Below are 18,660 nucleotides of genomic sequence, written 5' to 3' on the forward strand. Positions count from 1 at the left end.
CTTTTTTTACTGGTTTTGGTGATTCATGCAGAGTTTTTGTCTGTTTAGGCAATAAAATGCAAAGACTGATGCCCTCAGATGAGCTTTTTTACCTGTTCATACAGGTAAAAGTTTTACTGTGCTATTTAGATGTTCTAGTTCTCAAAGTAGAAGCACTTGTAGGGGCTATTTTACAGGTGCTTCACTGTGACTGTGTCTCCTGCAAACTTTCATGCTTTTTTTTTTTTACAAGGACAATAATAAAAAAAAAAAATTAAGTTAGCTTGTTTCCCTGTAATAGAACAACCTATTACTTGATTAATCTCCTTTCCTCACATCACTCTCTGAATGTCTTATGTTATGTAGACTGTTATGGACATCAACAGAAGAGGGTTTCTATAGCTACACTTTCTAGCAAAGAATATAAGTCCTTCAAGAACCTGATGTCAAAAAAACTGTCATGCAGATATGGAGCCACCAGATCTCCCTTTATGTTTCTTGAATTGACCAAACAGCTGCAAAGAATTTGCGGCATACTTGAAAATCTTTTTCCCATTTTAAAGTTAATTTTAAGAAATATTTTCCCCATTTTTTTAATCTACGATGTACCTTCTTCTAGTAAGGAGACCGTTGCAGAAGCTTCTCCATGTTTATTACGAACAACAATAGTGTATTCTCCGGCATCATCGGCAAAAGTCATGGAAATTTCAAGTTTGCATTCCCCGGTTTCTCTTTTGTAACTCACTTTGTATCTATAGAAAAAATAAAAGTACAAGCTCTCTATAATTCTGATGAACAGACTTTCTTAGTGCATTTTCTTTTAGTTACACAATTAATTAGAATCACTCCTAAATTGTACAAGACCAAAAAAGAGAAACTTTTTCAGGCGATTCTCACTCAATAAATCTACAGAACAGCGTAGGAAAAGTAACCGTGCTGAAATTAGACTGTAGGTCTACTTTCTTTCTCCTGTCACTAGAATAAATGGGACACAAACAGCAGTACTGAAATATCAGAGATCTAGTTATCAGACACTGTAAAATGGTATATTCTGTGTGCACAGATTGTCCTAATATGGGTCATTATAGCATATGTTTCAAGAATGCTACAAATACATTTTTTTCTCTGCTAGAAAGTGTGTTGCTTTCTATAGAGAGTTTTGCATAGATAGAATGCAAACATTGCATAGACAGAATAAAACAAACACAAAACTTCTTCCTTATTTGTTTTTAAGGATATGTAGCATTTCTCATTTTATAGTCTTTTGAATATTTGTATTTTAAAACTTAGTAGCCTCCTAAAGTCTTACTTTAAGACATGATCCTATGATTTTTCCATTTCAAAAATAAAATTTCAGTGATGTTATTTGGCTAAGCATCAGTAAAGGAATCAAAACTATGGTACTGTCAATTAAATATTCTTAAAAACTATGTTTAAACAGTTTTGGGGCATTGTATTCAAAGTACCTGTAGCCAGTCGTTAGAGGAACTCCACCTTTTTTCCAGTAGACGTGTGGCTTTGGGTTGCCCCCTACTTGGCATTCAAAAATAATGCTCCCACCTTCAATTAATTTATGTACCATGGGTTTTCTTATGAAGAAAGGAGGTATGGGTTCTCCTGATACTTCCTCTGCTGCAGCAGAGACATCTTCCATTACAATGTCCTTTGTCTCCACATAGCTGAAATAAGATTCCAATGCAGTTAAGTGAGCTGATATCTGAAGCGCTCATAAACAGAGTGCAAGAAACTAATGACCACAGTAGGAGCAGTCTGTTTAGGAAAAACTTTACCGTTTCTCTTCTGTAACAGTCTTCTGAGAAATGGTTTCTCGAGTCTCAATTTCTTCTGAAACTGCAAGGCAAATATGATATAGTGGATTTTAAAATACTTTAATAATGCTTAAGCAGTGAGTTTTGTTGACACAAAGAGAGAGAAGGTTAAGTAGCTAGTTGACTCAGAGGGCCAGATACTTCCACTTAGGAAGCAAGTTAATTGTCGCCGTTGACCCTTAATTGGCCTTTACCTCATATTCTTCCAACCATTTTACCTAACAGCCCTGGAATACAACCCAAGGCATACATTCTACTTGGGAGCTGACAAAACGTCTAAGTTACCTTACAAGTAATATGCAGTTAACAAAATTATAATCTTTCTACAGTGATAAATATACTTACCTTTCACATATAAGTGGCAAGATGTGCTGACACTCCCAGCCTTATTGGTAGCAGTGCAGGTAAATCTTCCGCTGTCTTCTGCAAAGGCTTCACGAATCACAAGGCGAGCAAGCCCTGCTTTGAAAGTGATCTGGAAGTCCATTGAGCTCTCAATCTTGTAGTCTTCCCTGTACCATGTCACAATAGGCTGAGGATGACCAGAGATGTGGCACTCCAGAGTGACAGACTCACCTTCAGTCACAGTCTTATTTTTGAGGCCCTGTAAGATGAAAAATAAGTATCACAGTCAGCATATACTTTCACTACTAAACAGACATTTAAATAACTAAGGCCTATTTGAATGGAAAATTTAACATCTACTTCAAAACAGTGTTCTGTTCAGCATTGTACACAGGAAAAAAGAGGCATTTTCTAAAGGGAATTATTTGAAACTGGATTTGGGATAACTGAACATTACTGTTAATAACAAGAAAATGAAAATTTAGGTTGATGTTTATACAGATTACGGTGAGAAATTGTTTCACTGCAGCAAAGGTCAATCTGCTAATCTTCACATAATTGTGAAGAATCATGCCCGCAACAGTCATTCAGAATAGCTTGTATCAGAGAGAAATTGTGTAGCAGAGTAAGTCTAATACAGAGTTAAAAAGATTAAATAGAGCCAAATTTTCATGGTCAGGTTTTCAAAGATAAAAGTTAGAATACAAAAGGGGTGAAAAACGTAGTGTCACTCCCCCAAGCTACATACAAATTACTTACTGAGACTAAAGTGGGTGGAGTAGCAGGGATTTCTGCAGGCACAGGAACTCTGGCAGTTTCTGTCACCTAGGTTGTTTAAAGTACAGTTAATCAACAGCTAACAAGTCAAGGACATAAACAGCAGAATTTAGATGTGAAAAGAAATTAGGCAAAGAAAACTCTTTGTTTGCCATCAGTGAATATTAGGCTCTTAGGAGGACTTGTGTAAAATAGCAAGAATAAAAGTCAGCAGAATGCTGCACAAGTGGAAAATTGCAATGACGAAACAGCAAACAAGTGAAGCTTTTTTAAGATGAAAGTCAGTCCAAGTCATGGAAATTTGCTTAATAACGTACCTTTGCTTCACCTTCTTTCCGCAGCACCAAGTGTTCCTCCTGTACTGCTTCACCTTTAAAGCTTATACCCGTCTCTTTTTTAGTCTCAACGTCATAGTGACTCTTATAGGTCTCTGCAGCCTCTCCAAAGGGAAAATGTGGAGAGGGAACAGGCTCTGCTTTTATCCTGACTTCATGCGGCTTTAGCTGAGGTGGTTTCACAGGCTTGGTGATCTTTTGCGCAGCAGAAGCAGCTGATAACTCTTTTTCCAGAGTAGCCATGGCAGATCCAGCTATTGAAACCTAGGGAACAGAAGAGAAAGAGTTACAGCTTTGTTGTTTTCTTGTTTTCAGAGACAGTGTATTTCTTGAGTCGATTGCGTATGCACCAGTTGCTTCCTTAGTTACTTATTTGTTGGCACTGCAAAAGCTGTATATACAAAAATTACTTCTAGTTTTAGATTGCAGTAGCAGAATACTGGAAACATAATATCCTTATATTATTATTGTTGATGTGTCTAACTTTCAAATATTTTTTCTTTTTTTTTTACTTTAGAATTAGATCTTTAAATGGTCAAGAAGCTCTTAAGTGCAGCATGAGAAATATCCTCTAAATTTATTCACTTGAGGGAGGCCTTAGCTTTCCTTTTAATCAGTCTGATACAGCAATAAACAATACTACTAATTACATAATTGTCAGTGATTAAAATAACTGAAGAGATTTCAAAATGTTATTGTAGGTGTAATAACTTTGGAAAACGTGAATCTCTAAAGACAAACATATTTTAGGTCATTTTTATAGTGTTCAATTATTTTTGAGGGAAAACCAGTTCATTTCTGAAGTCCAGGTGAAGAGAGAAAGTATGCTTGAATGAGAAAATTAATCTTATGTGAAGGAGTTGAACAGAAGAATGGAAAAAATAATATTAAAAATGGATGGTGTCGTATTTTGCTGTCTGGATTTTTTCTGCTTCAAAAACTAGCTTAGTATGTAGTAATCTCCAAGGAAGAAAGAAGCAATGTTTTCAATGTGCTAGTGAACTGATACACGTAATAAGATTGAAGAAGAATACTTCTGCTCTTTAAAAAAAAAAAAGTTGCATGACAAATATTTACGATTTCACTGCATGACATGAAGTATTGAAGCTGCATCCCTAGGTAGATGAAAACTTGTTTAAATAGCTAATAATTACAAATCACATTTTAGCAGTTCATGTGTCTGTTTACAGCAGTGCTCTTTAGTAGTCAAACAAGCCAACAAAACAACTGTAGAGAGCATACAATTGTTCGTCTTGGGAAAGCACCATACCAAAGCGGGAGGAAAAGTTAAATGGAATGGGTGACCAACTGGTTATTATCAACAAGCATGCTGTTCTTGGATACAGTTTTCACTTCTTACCTCATATGTATGATCAGGTTTAGGAACAGCAATTTTGGAGACTGTGAAATGAGGACTTGGTGTGCGGGGTCGTGGGTGCTCAACATGAATTGTTTTCTCAGTTTCTGTTGCTCTTTTTATCTACACAAAGCAATGAAGAAAGTTGTTGAGAATGCGATGCTGTTCTGCAAACTCAAACAGATTTCACTAGGACATAGTTTTTGGAAAAGAATGCAATGTAAACGGAGTCTAACCTCTGTAGATATATGAACTTGCTTCTTTTCAGCAGCTGAGATATGTTTCTCAGGAGGAACATAGACAGTTTTAACCTCTTTAGTGACAACATGACGTTCTGCTGGGGCCTCAGCAACATGTTCTTTATAGCCATATTCCAAAGTTTTCTGCTTTACATAAGCTTCATCTGCTTGTTCTTGTTCCCAGGGTGATCGAACACGGGCCTGATCAACTGCTGCCACCACTGTAGCTACAGCTTCAGCCCTTTTTCCAGCTTCAGTCTACAGATGACATTGGTGCAATTAATACAAATATTCATCATTATATTAAAGGCTTGCATATCTGCCAAATACTTATAGGTATAATGCTCAGTGAAGTATATTCCAAAGAAAGAGTGCATAGATATGCAAAAGTAATAATGTAATCGACAAATATATCCACCCATAAATACACTGCAGAGTCAGTAAATTCAAATATAGACATATTTTTTCTTAGCTCCATCTATGCATATTCAGAACATATCTATGGCCGTGTGCTTTATACACATTAATATTTGTATGCAAGCCAACTTTCAATACTTTATAGTTACATTAATGGCTACTTATCTAAGAGTAAGGCAGGTATGTAAATGTGCATATAATTTCAGTCAGTATGCTCATCAGCTCCCTATAAATGTTAGATGCTACTAAAATGAAGAGAATGTGTCTAGCATCTCATGTGAATGTATTTACTGAGGAATATACCCATAAAAATTTTTGCCACAGGCATATCTGTTAATTCAGTGCTAATCTATTTTAAATTACTTTACAAAAGAAGGAAAACAGAGCTTTCTGATAAACTGAAAATAATGCATTTGTATCAGGAATTTTATTTGTTTCTAATAACTCATAAATACTGTCAACTTCTATGTTATTGGGGTCCAAATTTCTGCCCAGTCAGCCAGCAGTAGGTAATAGGATGATTACTAATGGTGTTTATTATTACTGTCATAACTCATCTCGATGGAGCAACAGAGCATATGAAATGTATGCCTTGTAGATGGAAAAAAAAGTAATAGATAATTTCATGCTGATTTTAAAATTCTTATCACCTTAAACTAAAATAACTTAAGCAAAGCCAAAATGTGATTGTTTACAGAGATTTTGTTTTATTATTAAAGTAGTGTTTAGGTAAAAGGTACCTCTTATTCAGTATTGTTTATACTAACTTGAATTTTGCCCTAAATTTGTATCATCTAACAAGTGACTGTAGTCTCTTAACCATCTGACTCATCTGAGTGAGTTTTCTATGCTATCCTCTTTTAATTATGTTTTATAAAAGTATTTTTGAATGTATCATAGTGTTTCTAACAAAGAAGATATAGATAGACTTTAAATAAAAGCTATTGGCAGCTATGCTATTCTTCCACATATGAGAATTCCTGGCTATATTATAATAGAAAATCTTTTCTACTGTGGGAGTCCTACTGGAACAAAGCAGTGTCAACAAGTGTCTGATTGTCTGAAGTAATAAACTGGAAAGACTTGAATGGATGTTGAAGTTTGTATTGTACAAAGAACAATACAATTCAAACCTTAATGGAGAAATTGTTTCATCTGACAACCACAAAATTGCAAGGAATCATCTTGTAGAAAAAAGACTGTAAAGTCAAAAATTTGAGCAATTAAACATTACTTGAAAGTCATCAGTATGGAGTAGGCTTTCACAGAGAAACCCGACTTTGTCTTAAAAGTGGCATTTCGTAACAGGACGAGACATAAAACTGTTTATCACTAGAAACTTAATCACGCTGACTCTGTTACTTGTCAATCATCCCACTTAACAGGTATGTTATCAGGAATTAATTTGAGGGCATTTACTGTAGCCAAGTAGGTCTTAAAAGGTGAGTTTTGCAGATAAACAAATTGTAACAGCGCATTTCACATCTGCAACATATTCACCTGATCATAAGCTAGATGAATTTGTTCTTGCTTGGCTGTAATTTCTTCTCTAGTTCTGGACACTGTGACTGGTGCTTTGGTTTTATCAGTGGCAATTATTTTCGGAACAACAGTAGCTTTCTTAGCCTCCTTTTTAATCTAATTATTATAGCAGAAATAAAAGTTTCAGTTATATATGATCTTGAAAGAAATTTGAACAATGGGAAAATTTTGGAATGGGAAAATTTTGGAATGGGAAAATTTTGGAATGGGAAAAGGGAAGGAGAATTAAGGGGTTAGATCCTTGTGCAATGCACACAACTCCGTATTACATGTATACTGATAAGTACTGTTGCACTCTGACACCTATTTAAATATAAGTAATGATATTCAAAAAAAAAAAGCTGAAATATGTCTCAGGAGTCAGTCAGTTCATTCCAAAGGTAAGTCAGAAGGGAATTACATACATTCTATTAATGAAAACAGTTAGGAGAGAAAGATAGAGATGGAATAATATAGTCTAATTAGCAGCAGTTTTAAAAGTTTGTAAGTTTGGAATAAATCTTAGAAAAAAACGAGCCTGGAATGTATAGTTAGTATTTTTTGAGGGACACAAAAGGTTTGTAAAGAAGAGAGGATAAAAAAACAAATATGGTTGTAATAGTGCTTCACCTTTTCATGGGTTATGCTCACTTGTTCTTGTTTGGTAGCAATTCCTTCTTTACTTTTCGATATTATGACCGGTGCTTTAGGTTTATCAGTGGTAATTACTACCTTAGGTACAGACGGTTTCATGTCTTCCTTTCTTATCTAGTTTTTATGGTAAAGAAAAATAATAGTAATCATTTATGCCTGTTGTCAAAGTTACACAGCTTTTCGGGAAAGTGGGGTAAGGTTTCAGAATGTACATCAATAAGAGAAAAACTACCTGAGAAATGAAATAATTCCTTTGTACAAACCAAGTTACAGCCTACTTTATATGCTAGCTGAACAAAGTGGAATCAAAGTCATCAACATATTGCATTAATCTGTGTGTGAATTGGAGAAGAACCTTCCAACTTCCTAGTTAACTGTGATATATCATTAAGTTTTGTAGAAAATGTTTGTGTAAAAATGAGTATTACTGAGTTAATATTTGCTCCCGTCAGTAGATGGAACTATTTAATCATTTACTCCAACAAACAATGGTTCCACAATATGGTCTAGCAGATGCATTCAGTTCTCACACAAATATGAACTTCATTAAATCGAACTTTACACCTAAATATATCATAAGACATAACCTTTACAATTTGTCTTCACAAATCTACCTTCAAACAAAAAGCAAAAGATGCTAAGTATCAGATGAAATTCTGGGTACCGTGGAAATAAAAGCCATAATGCTCAAAGGAAAGGCAGCTGCATTCTTTCTCTGTAGACAGAGCTGCTATGAAGTCAGTAGAACCAGACCTGCAATGTTGGGCCTATATCTGGAATATCTTGCTTTATTAAAGTTTTCATTTCATAACCTTCTCTTCATAAAGAAGCAGAACAAAGTTACGTAGCATATTTGATGAAGAAAGAGGTTCTGTAAAATTATTAGAGTATAACAATGAACTAAACATCTGTAACACTTATTTACCTTTTCATGAGCAATGTGCACTTGCTCATGTCTGGTAGATATTTCTTCTCTGGCTTTTGATATTCTTTCTTGTTCTTCGGCTTTGTCTCTGGCAATTATTACTGTGGGTACTGGAGTTTTCTCTGGTTCTTTTCTTACCTAGATGTTTATAAATAAAGAAGTTTAAATGATATATTGTTTAAAAATACAAGATATGTGATTTTTCAATACATTTGGAAAAGAGGATGCAAAAGGAGGAAAAATCTAAAACTCTGGAATTCTGAATCGTTTAGTCTGGAAACTACAACAACAACATAAATAGACTTTTTATAAAATCTATATACATTTAGCATAAAAATACTTGCTTTGCTACTGAAAGCAGTAATAAAATACTAAGATCAGAAGAAAACTGCCCTGCATAGTAATCAGTTTGGGAAAGTGTAGGATATTAAAAACAAATTTTAGGTAACTTTTACTTTGCCAAGAAGTTTAGATGTAATCTGCACATAAACATGTAATTTTTTGCCCAAGTGGATTTCTGTTTCTCAGTATTTCAAAGATAGGTTACACTTCCTTCCTCATGCATTTCAGCTAGAATGCAAATGTAACAGTTCTCTATAAAAGCTGGTCTTCCATTAAATCACATTTGTCTGATAAAGCACATGCTAAAATCATCTGAATTCCAATCAGTCATCAGTATTTTCAAAATTTATTTCAATGCAGAATGAGTTTTTCCTCCTTTTTTGTGACCCACTGTGCTGCCAACAAATAAAGCAGGCTACAAATGGCAAGCTTAGAAACAAAATCAGGAAAAAAATGGAAAATTTAGGAGGTATTTCCTACATGTCAATTCCTTAAATGATTGAGAATACTATCTAGCAAATCACCATATAATATATTAAAAATAGATTTTTTTTCTAAGTTAATGTTTTGCAAATTCATCTACCACATTCTTAGGTATTAAAGATGGAACTGAAAGAAAAAAGGAAATGCAGTCATTGTCAAGGAGAGATAGGAGAATGATAGCAGTGTAAACTAGAAGAGTGAACACATATAAAAGAAAAAATTATATTACGGAATGCCATTTGCCTTGTTCATAGGCTTGTCTTTTTTATGAGACATTATTTGAAGAAGGTAGGGTATGACAATCATAGGTAACATCTGTATTCACCTTTTCACGAGAGATGTGCCTTTGTTCTTGTGAAGTAACAATTCCTTCTCTAGTTCTCGATATTACTGTTTGTTTTGTTGCTTTATCACTGGTAACTACTACTGTTGCCTCTTTTCTCACCTGATTTTTATAGCAACAAACAAAAAAAACCAAATCCTTAAAATTCATTTTAACAAATTGATCATCAAAAGAAGAGGAGAAGGAAAAATAAAACAGGAATGCAAAGGAAGGAAAAATTCTAAGGGAGAATTATTTCATTGCTAGTGGGGAAATGATAAATGAGATATTAGAGAAAAAAATTCATCAGTGTAAGAATAATGTTAGAAAATAAATGACAAGGGGTAATAAAGGATCACTTTCATAGAAGGCATTCTTAAACTTAAAAACAGTTTAAGAATAATTTGTTCAATCCTGCTATGATGGAAAGCAATAGAATAAGTGATCCAAGAACATTCCTTTACAGTCCAGATGCTCTGGAAGAGCATGCATGTTTTTGCAGTGCACTGGGTAATATCTTGTTAATTCCTCATGGTGAATCATGCCTTGCTTGCACGTGGGATGAAGAGATAAAAGGGAACTCATAGAATGTCTGTGTTCTATTTCTACCTGCTCCTGAACAGGTTGAACGTGGACTGCAGTCATTGCTGTCCTTTTAGCAGTTTGCTCTACAACACTTGGAGCTGGTTCTCTCACCATGGCTTGATCCACAGCAGCAACAACCGTAGCAACAGCTGCTGTTTTGTCACTGTCCTTTCTCACCTATATTAGTCACATCAAAAGACATTTTTTCATGTTTTTCATACATTCAGAAGCACACAACAAGTACAGAGACAGAATGTTGCTAAGAAGCATTTGCAGCAGAACTCTCTCAACAGCAGATACACACACGTTTTATACACAGCCTCTGAGATTCCATTTAGCAGATCTATTCAGCAGTGGTGAGCCCACACATAGAGCAAAACCTTAATTCTTAAAATAGACTTTACCTCTCTAGCACCAGCTGCAACCTCACCAGCAGTAGCACCACTAACGGTAACTTGTTCTTGGACCCCGTATCTCCCTTCCCATCTTTCTTCAGTTCTGATTTGGGTAGCACTTGTAGATACTCTCGTTTCCTTCATCTGGGCTTCTGTGGTTGCAGTGTATCCTTCCTGCTTCCAAGGAGGAAGGACTTCGGCCCCAGCTGTTGTCACTACATGTGTTTTACGGATTGGAGATGGAGATTTCACTGGTCTAATAGGCGAGGTGGAGATTCTTCCAGCAGGAGAAACTGACCTAATAAAAAAATAAAGTATTAATATAATTAATATAGTGTCATATAACAACAATTATATAAACAACTTTGGCCTGAACTTGAACTCACGTCCCCTTTAGGGTATCTTCAGTACTTTGTAGATTGATTTTAAGAAGGTTTTTGAGGTGTTGTACTTGTAAATTACACTTACCTATTTTTAACATTATGCCTAATATGTGTTTTTGTCATACTCATAACTGTAACACATCTTTATCATAGCTTAGTTAGATTTCCAAAGACAAATTAGGGCACGTGTCTAAGGGCATTCCTCTCAAGCACATATATTTAAAATATAAAAATACACCATAAGTTTCCATTTGCTCTATCTTAATTCTCCTAATAGGAATAACATAAAAGGCTTATGGGTTGTGAATGATTAGTCTAACCCTCTTTGTAAAAATAGCATGTGGTAGCCACCTAGCAACAACATAACTGTATCTGCTCCTGCACCACATCTCATTTCCATGTCAGCCTCCAGGCAAGCTGATCAGGGCCTATATTTTTTCCCATACTTATATTTGCAAATTGCAGCCAGAAAATTAGTAGCCACTTGGAAAGTGCTAGTTTCTAAATTTTGATATTCCAAAAATTCAATTCCATTCCTAGGAGAGAGTTTTAAAGCATTTCTCAAAATGCTTTAGCAGGCTTTCTTACTTAGATTTTCTCTGAGAGCAACTTTTTAATGCTGTATTTCCAAGATAGAATTAACGAATTGCAGCAGTAGGGGGCAGCAGTATCATATGAATTTCTAGATTTATTTTCTAATGTGTTGTATGTCAAAAATCAGTTAGACTAGCAGGGGAGTACGAATTCCTAGTTCCATATGCACTCTAGATGGCACTATTGAATTATTCTTTCACCTATGCAGTTAGTTACTGCTAGTTACTATCAATTCCTTAGTTCTTGTCCTTGCAAGTTATTCCCAATGGGGCAAAATTCACCAGCATACCTAGCTCTGGCAATTTAAATGAGACTCCTCCAAGAACTCACCTTGGAGACATTCCATGATGCTGGTGCTTCAGGATGCTGAAACTGCAGGACTTCCAAAGCAATTTTCTCTTTACTTGTCTCTCAGCACAGACATCCTGGGGTGCCCCAGACCACGAGCCCTGCTCTTCAAATCACTCACTTTCCCTCTTTATGCAGCAGAGCTAGACTTCATCTTTCTATAACCACATTTGTCTTACCTACCTTCAAAACACTATTTCTGCAGTCATTACCAGCACACATAGAACATGTGTTCATGTTCGTTTTACATATCTTTCCATTGTTTGACACTCATCAGTGTCATTACTCTTCTCTCTGTTCATCTAAAATAATCAAGGGCTAAGCGCTCTACTGTTTTCTCTTTCATCATGAACTTGGAGCTTTGAGTGCTACTTACAGCTGTATGTAGAGCAATCAAATGGGATTTATTGTCTAAAGGATTTTCTTCCATATGGGATAGAAAATTTACATAAGAAGCACGCACTTCTATAGCAGTGGCAAATATAGCACATTATAGCTCACAGACAGAATAAACTCAGCCAGTATTAAGTCAGTACCTTCTTCCATTTCGTACTATGCTCTCATTCTACAGCATTACTGCTGAGTGAAAGTGATTCAAAAAGCAATCTTGTCTGAAAGAATAATAAGTTTACCTTACTGGTGAGGGTGTTGGGGCTCTGACATGTCTTACAGGTGATGGTGATTGTCTAACAGGTGATGGTGATTGCTGTCGTGCCATTTGTGCTTTTGCAGCAATTATTGGTGGGGTCGGTGATTTTGATGTAGGTCTAGGAGGCATTCGTGGAGGTGCTTTGTGTGGGAGCTGTTGGGCTGTCGCACCTTCTATGACCATTTCAACACTTGTAAGTGATCTGGCATCAAAGTGGGCCTCAATCTTCTACAATGAAATCAAGAAAAGAAGTCTGAGATACTGTAGATGTAATCACCTGCATTTTAACCTTACCTGCTTTGGTTTTGAAAAATATACCTTTTCAATTCTGGCTTGTCTTGTTTGTGAAATCTGAGCAGTCGAAACAATTGTCTTTGTCTTTTTAGCAGGGACGGCTTCTTCCTCACCTTTTGGAAAAGAAAACATGTTTGGGAGAATTGCATATGGCAACAAACAAAAAGCAGTTGCAGAAATAAAAGAATGGTCAATTCCAATTATATATAAATGTATATAAACAACAGAGAAAGAATTAAGCAACCGTCTCCTTTTCTTGCAGTATCTGTAGACACACAATAGTGAAAACAGTTGAAATAACATTTCTGCATTACGGCATCATTAGGAAAAAAACCAAACAAACCAAACCAAACCACATTTTTGTTCACAATCAGTCCTGGATCTCAAATGATTACACAGTCTAGAAGCATGACTGATGTGAAGTCCAATCAAGACTGCTCTTGGTAGAATGATTCACTGCTATAATTCTCCTCTACCTAAGAACTGTCTTCATTCTTATCAGGCTCATTTACAAGACCATGTACAGTTGTGTAGTATAACATATCTATTCTATCAAAGACAGCTTAAAAATACAGCTTTGAGAAATCTACAGAACAAAATGAGAACAACTGAAAGTACCCCACATTTATTTCTGTCTACTGTATCCTCAGATTAAAGAAGACTCATTCTGGAGAAAAAGTCCTTTTAAATTCTCAGACAAAAATCTTTGGTAAATTTCACCAACACTATTTCTTCACAGTAAGTTAATAACCCTTGAGAAAGAAGTTATAAATGAACCTAATGATATAACTTTGATGCAGTGGTGTGTATTGTACCATTACAACAATGAATGCTCTCTTATTTTCATGGCTTGTAACTTCATCTCTGTTACCTTGAATTAGCAATTCAGCTGTTGAAGTAGCACGTCCCACATTATTTGTGGCATTTACTGAATAGGTACCGGAGTCTTCAGGATATGCTTCTGCAATTATTAAGCTGTAAAGGTCTCCTTCTTGTAAAATTTGAAAATCGGGGGAGCTTTGGATTTCTACTCCATCCCGATAGAACTTCACCACAGGTGTAGGGATTCCAGTCACTCTCACATCAAGTCGAACTTGACTTCCCTGTCTTGCAGTCATGCTTTGTAGTCGTTGTGAGAAGTTTGGTGGTGCTGTTCCAGCTACAGTTTTATTGAAGAAATAAATAGAATAAAAATAATGGCTGTTAAAAAGAACTGTAAGGGCTGGATATTTTCATTACTAGAAGTCCACAAGATATATTTCTCTTTCACATACTTCTCACAGATGGTACTACCTTCTTGTTCAAAACATTAAGAGATGGTTTGCCAAAATGCAAATACCCATAACTTTTTTCATGTGTTTAAAATTTCTGATATTTCTGATTATGTCCATGATTGCAAATGTTTCTAGAATTAGAGATACATTGATTATACCCATAGCTAGTAAGTGCAGTCTCTTGGGTATGGCCTTTTATGAGAGTTACTTTGTTAAATATCATTTACATCATTAAATATCATTAAGGGCTCCATCCTGTAGCACTTTATCCTTTTTTTATGTGTAGCTTGAATTTAGCCAATGTAACAGATCAGCAGAAGTATACAGGGCTGACCCAGAAGTTTGTAATTGTCATTAAGAGTTTATAAGAACAAGATTAAACTTTACACAGTTAAGATGTAAAGGACACCGTTAGAAATTACTGGTGAGAATATATGCTGAATTCTAGACTGCTTTAGGAAAAATAATTTGTTTTGCTATTTCTTTGCTTCGAATTTACCACAAATCCAAACTTTTTTCATTATCTGTGACGCTTCTGCTATTGCTCACTTTCTCTCATTGCTAGCGGCTTTAGCTGTTTGATACCTGTGACAAGCAGCTCAGCAGTACTAGTTGCTTGCCCAGATCCATTGGTGGCTTGTACGGTGTATCTTCCACTGTTTGCTTCTGTCACGGTGGGGATCACCAGTTTAGCGCGGCCATCACTAAACGAGATCTGCACACCGGGCAGAGTTGCAGCAGAGAGAACCTGGCCATCCCGATACCAGCTCACCTCAGGAACTGGGAAACCTAAAGAAAAAAGGATGACAGAAAAAGATTAAGATGTTATGAAATGCCAGATATCCAAAATCACCATAATACTTGCTAGTTACAATTATAGTGAAGTGTAAGGGCAGAGGCACAGGCCTAGGATTATACGTCCAGTGACACAGTGGTAAAGGAGTTTCCTTTTTGGAAAGGCCTTTAAAATACACAGAGCAATAGGACAACTGTATAGGCTACTGCATTTAGGGAATCACTTGAATAATGAGTGGACTGTAGAGTTTGGCAGTCCTGTTGAGGAATAAAAGTTCAAAATTATGAGGGGGATGAATTGATGCATGCGAGGTATTTTTTTTTCATTTATTTGCTGGTATCTTAGTAGTATTGCTAACAAAATTATCCAGCCCAATAGTTTGGAGAAAAAGTAAAAATCAGAACTTCCAGCCAAGTTAAGTAGTTTTCCTAACACTAAATAATTTTAGAAAAAAAATCATTGTTATAGACATTAACATCAAATACTATTAATGTTTTGGGGGTTTGTTTCTTTTTTTCTGGAGTGAATTCTCTTTGAGTTTGGTGGAAAGCAGTCAGCTGGAATCAGCTGATCTTCTGTTGTTCAAATATATTATTCTTTAGTTGTCAGGATCATGAATAAGACCTTTTTGGTCAGAAGAGTTTCATCTATAACTACAGCTGGCTTTTTTAGCTTTAAATGGTGACTTTACATTCCTAATGGAAATTCTCTTCCTAGCGTTCTACTCAGCCAACTTCATTGAGCAACTGAAATCCATTTGAGGAACAGGTAAAATTTTTATATGAGCCACATAAGGAGAATAGCTAATTTAAGGAGACAATTCCAGCTCAAAGTCTTTTTGTAGTCCTAGAATACCATTTCTGCAAAATGAAAATCTCTGCAAATTTACTTTATGTGCTTCTCCACTCAAGCCAAATCACCAATTGCACTGCACAGGGGCTCAGGAATGACATCTGAGACTGCGCTTCCTACGGCTGCTCTAATTTTCCCAGTTCCACTCTCTGTGGTTTGGAAAATCCCAAGACCACAGAATTCTTCTGCCTTTCTAGTGTATCCCTCCTATAAAATAATTTATTTATTTGGGGGTTTAATGTGCCAGGAATATGGCTCTGTGGCACTAAAATGAAAGAGGAGATACATAGATTGAAGCTTTTACTGGTTGTCTGCAGTCACGCCAGACTCACATAGGAAAGTTTTAAATTTTACTCATAGCTGAAAAACTGATTTTTAGATATATGTAAAACAGAAACACACAGAGAGAAAAAGAATGTGGCCATTTTTAGAGAGGATTAAAAATCAAAAGTGTAAAAGTACATTTAAGCATTGTTAATTTCACAGATGGAAGTTATCAAACAGCCCTGATGGGGCTGATATAATTCAATTTTGTACTACTGGTATAGGACAACTTGGGTGTTATCACCACAAATATAGAGCATCCAGCAGATCCTACTGATTTCATCCTGAGCTATATCTCTAACATTTGTGCAAATCAGTTTCAAAATGTTTTAAGCCAGGCAACCAAAAATCATGCTGTCAATAGCGAATTCGTTGAAACATTGCCAAAATAATTTATTTTCTTGGTGCAGCATGATTAGCAAACACGAGGGTTTGTGTGGTAGGTTGAACAAGGCCTACGTTTTTTAAAATGGAGTCTATTTTAATGTCTCAAACTGGTATGTTCAAGGGATCCAAAGTTAGAACTCATTTTGAAAATCTGAGCCCAAATTCATATTAAAAAGAAATTCAGCTTCACAAATTTACTAGTACACTGGTAGATCCATACCACAGACCTAAAGGTAAGATCTACCTCACATTATAAATATTTTTTCCTGGAGTATATGGAGTAAGGACTTACTTTTATACGTGCCAAATTGCACTGATCTGAGTATTAATTATTAGGACATTCTTTTTCATTGTAAAACTGTCCTTGAGTTTTATCAAACTTTATTGTCAAAACGAAGAAAATGAACCTGAAGTTCCTCAACTTCACTGCTTAGTAACTGAATTGAATTGAATGAGATTGTCCTGACAATGACATGAGTGACAGGAACTGCCAACCTGTGTACAATCTATGTCCTACTTTGAACAATATGCAGGGTGTAAAGGCTGGCTTGCATTGGGTAATACCTGAAAATATTCGTCCAAAGAAAGTTAAGCAGAATACAGGTTAGTTATTTATGAACAAATTCAATACTTGATCAGTACTGTGGAGACATAAGGATGGGTACAGTTCTAATGCCAGCAGCACTACAGACCTTCTTGGTAGTGATGTGCTCTCTCATGTCCCCTCAGTCACTGCTCACCCAGTAGGGCTCCCCTGTGATGATGGCCTCACTGCTCTGGCATTACAAGGTTTGTATGTTCTGCGCTTTCTGAGCAGAGGGAGGTACTGAGTATTTTTGCCTGATATCAAACCTTTGTAATGTGGAACTTAATTCACAGTCTGATGCAACAGTACAATTCATTTTTCCTAGTTTACAGACTGAAAAATTGCATCTCAGGTGGTTGCTAAGCTCTTCTTGGTATGCTTAGATTAACTGGACTCTTCACATTCGAAATGTAGCTCTGTATTAATACTTGACTTGCATATAAAAAAAAGCTGTATTATAGAGATAAACAGAAAGTCTGAATTTCAAATTCAAAATAATTTATGACAGGAAGGGCAGAAAATGTAGCAAAATTAAGCTATATAGTCAACTATTTATGCAATTAGTTCAAGAAATGAAACTTTCCTATTTTTTATGCATTAGGAAAACTAAATCTCAAGCCACTGTCAGATCTGTCAATGTTGGTGGATGGTTTTGGGGCAGGAAAGATATTCCAGAATACCACAATGTGAATAAAAGTTATCAGATGATTGCCTCACATGATATTTGGGACTAAAATACAAATATGGCATATGCTATTAGAAAAGCTGCTGTATCTCCTCTTAGTAAGAAATCAAGTTCCCCTCCCAAGTAATCCATGATCTCACACAAATGAAAATAGCCAAAATTACACATTGAGCCATAATATTAGCATCCTGACTTGTTTTGATGATCTATTTATGTATTTGTGATAATAAGTATTGTAATCATCAGTGGAAAGAAACTTTTCACAGAAAATTTACAGTGAACAGACAAGAGGAGGTTAGGGTAATTAACCGAAGAGCAGAGGGCCAAACAACAGAGTAAGGCATGAAAAAATATCATGGATGTAGACTACAGGACATGCTCAAACACCTTGTGTGAACCTTGTAAGAGTCAGTGTTATCCAAAGGGGCCAAGGAATGAACCACAGGGGACCATAGATGTCAGAGATCTCTATAACTGGACAGATCATGTGTTTGCACCTGTCACAGAGCATCTGGGTAGTGTTTTACGGTATGTGGATCATCACATTGCTAATGCCTGTAAGACAATATAAATCCATCAGCAGGAACACATGTCATTTCTCCTTGCTCGTTGCCGAGGTCAGAGGCACTCTTAGAACAGGGTGTTGGTTATCTGGTATCTTGGGGGTTTGCATGGGATTTTGCACAAGACAGGGTGCTTTAATAGCACACAGACTGGCAAAATGAACTATACTTTAAAATTATGTGGCATCTTTAAATTGCATCAACGAATTATATTAATCTAGTCTTGTACTACCATCATGATCGCCATACACATCTACTATCTGGCAAACGAGGGTCTTTTACTCTCTTCAGTGGACCTAGATTTTGTAGTTTTAATCCCCCTGCCAGAACTCTGGAATCAAGTAAACTCAAGGGCACAGAAGGTAGAAATACGCCTTAATCACAGTAAGGCTAAGCACTAGGTCAATGAAGAACTAGCAT

At 35.9% G+C, this 18,660-nt stretch overlaps 1 protein-coding gene across 1 annotated transcript in view; it reads right to left on the reverse strand.

Annotated features, from left to right (window-relative positions):
* Positions 1 to 18,660, reverse strand: part of TTN (titin) — a 249,978-nt gene that overhangs the window by 228,300 nt on the left and 3,018 nt on the right. Inside the window, exons 3-20 of the mRNA XM_074144859.1 lie at positions 14,633 to 14,836; positions 13,645 to 13,932; positions 12,798 to 12,886; positions 12,463 to 12,707; positions 10,515 to 10,803; positions 10,135 to 10,287; positions 9,529 to 9,648; positions 8,379 to 8,516; positions 7,430 to 7,567; positions 6,779 to 6,916; positions 4,859 to 5,119; positions 4,626 to 4,745; positions 3,248 to 3,529; positions 2,913 to 2,978; positions 2,154 to 2,412; positions 1,770 to 1,830; positions 1,446 to 1,658; positions 589 to 731 (exon numbers count right to left, since the gene is read on the reverse strand). Coding sequence (XP_074000960.1) covers positions 589 to 731; positions 1,446 to 1,658; positions 1,770 to 1,830; positions 2,154 to 2,412; positions 2,913 to 2,978; positions 3,248 to 3,529; positions 4,626 to 4,745; positions 4,859 to 5,119; positions 6,779 to 6,916; positions 7,430 to 7,567; positions 8,379 to 8,516; positions 9,529 to 9,648; positions 10,135 to 10,287; positions 10,515 to 10,803; positions 12,463 to 12,707; positions 12,798 to 12,886; positions 13,645 to 13,932; positions 14,633 to 14,836 — 3,207 coding nt within the window. The remainder of the gene's footprint in view (positions 1 to 588; positions 732 to 1,445; positions 1,659 to 1,769; positions 1,831 to 2,153; positions 2,413 to 2,912; positions 2,979 to 3,247; positions 3,530 to 4,625; positions 4,746 to 4,858; positions 5,120 to 6,778; positions 6,917 to 7,429; positions 7,568 to 8,378; positions 8,517 to 9,528; positions 9,649 to 10,134; positions 10,288 to 10,514; positions 10,804 to 12,462; positions 12,708 to 12,797; positions 12,887 to 13,644; positions 13,933 to 14,632; positions 14,837 to 18,660) is intronic.

This window comes from Numenius arquata, chromosome 3 (genome assembly GCF_964106895.1).
Source record: "Numenius arquata chromosome 3, bNumArq3.hap1.1, whole genome shotgun sequence".
Classification (NCBI taxonomy): Eukaryota; Metazoa; Chordata; class Aves; order Charadriiformes; family Scolopacidae; genus Numenius; species Numenius arquata.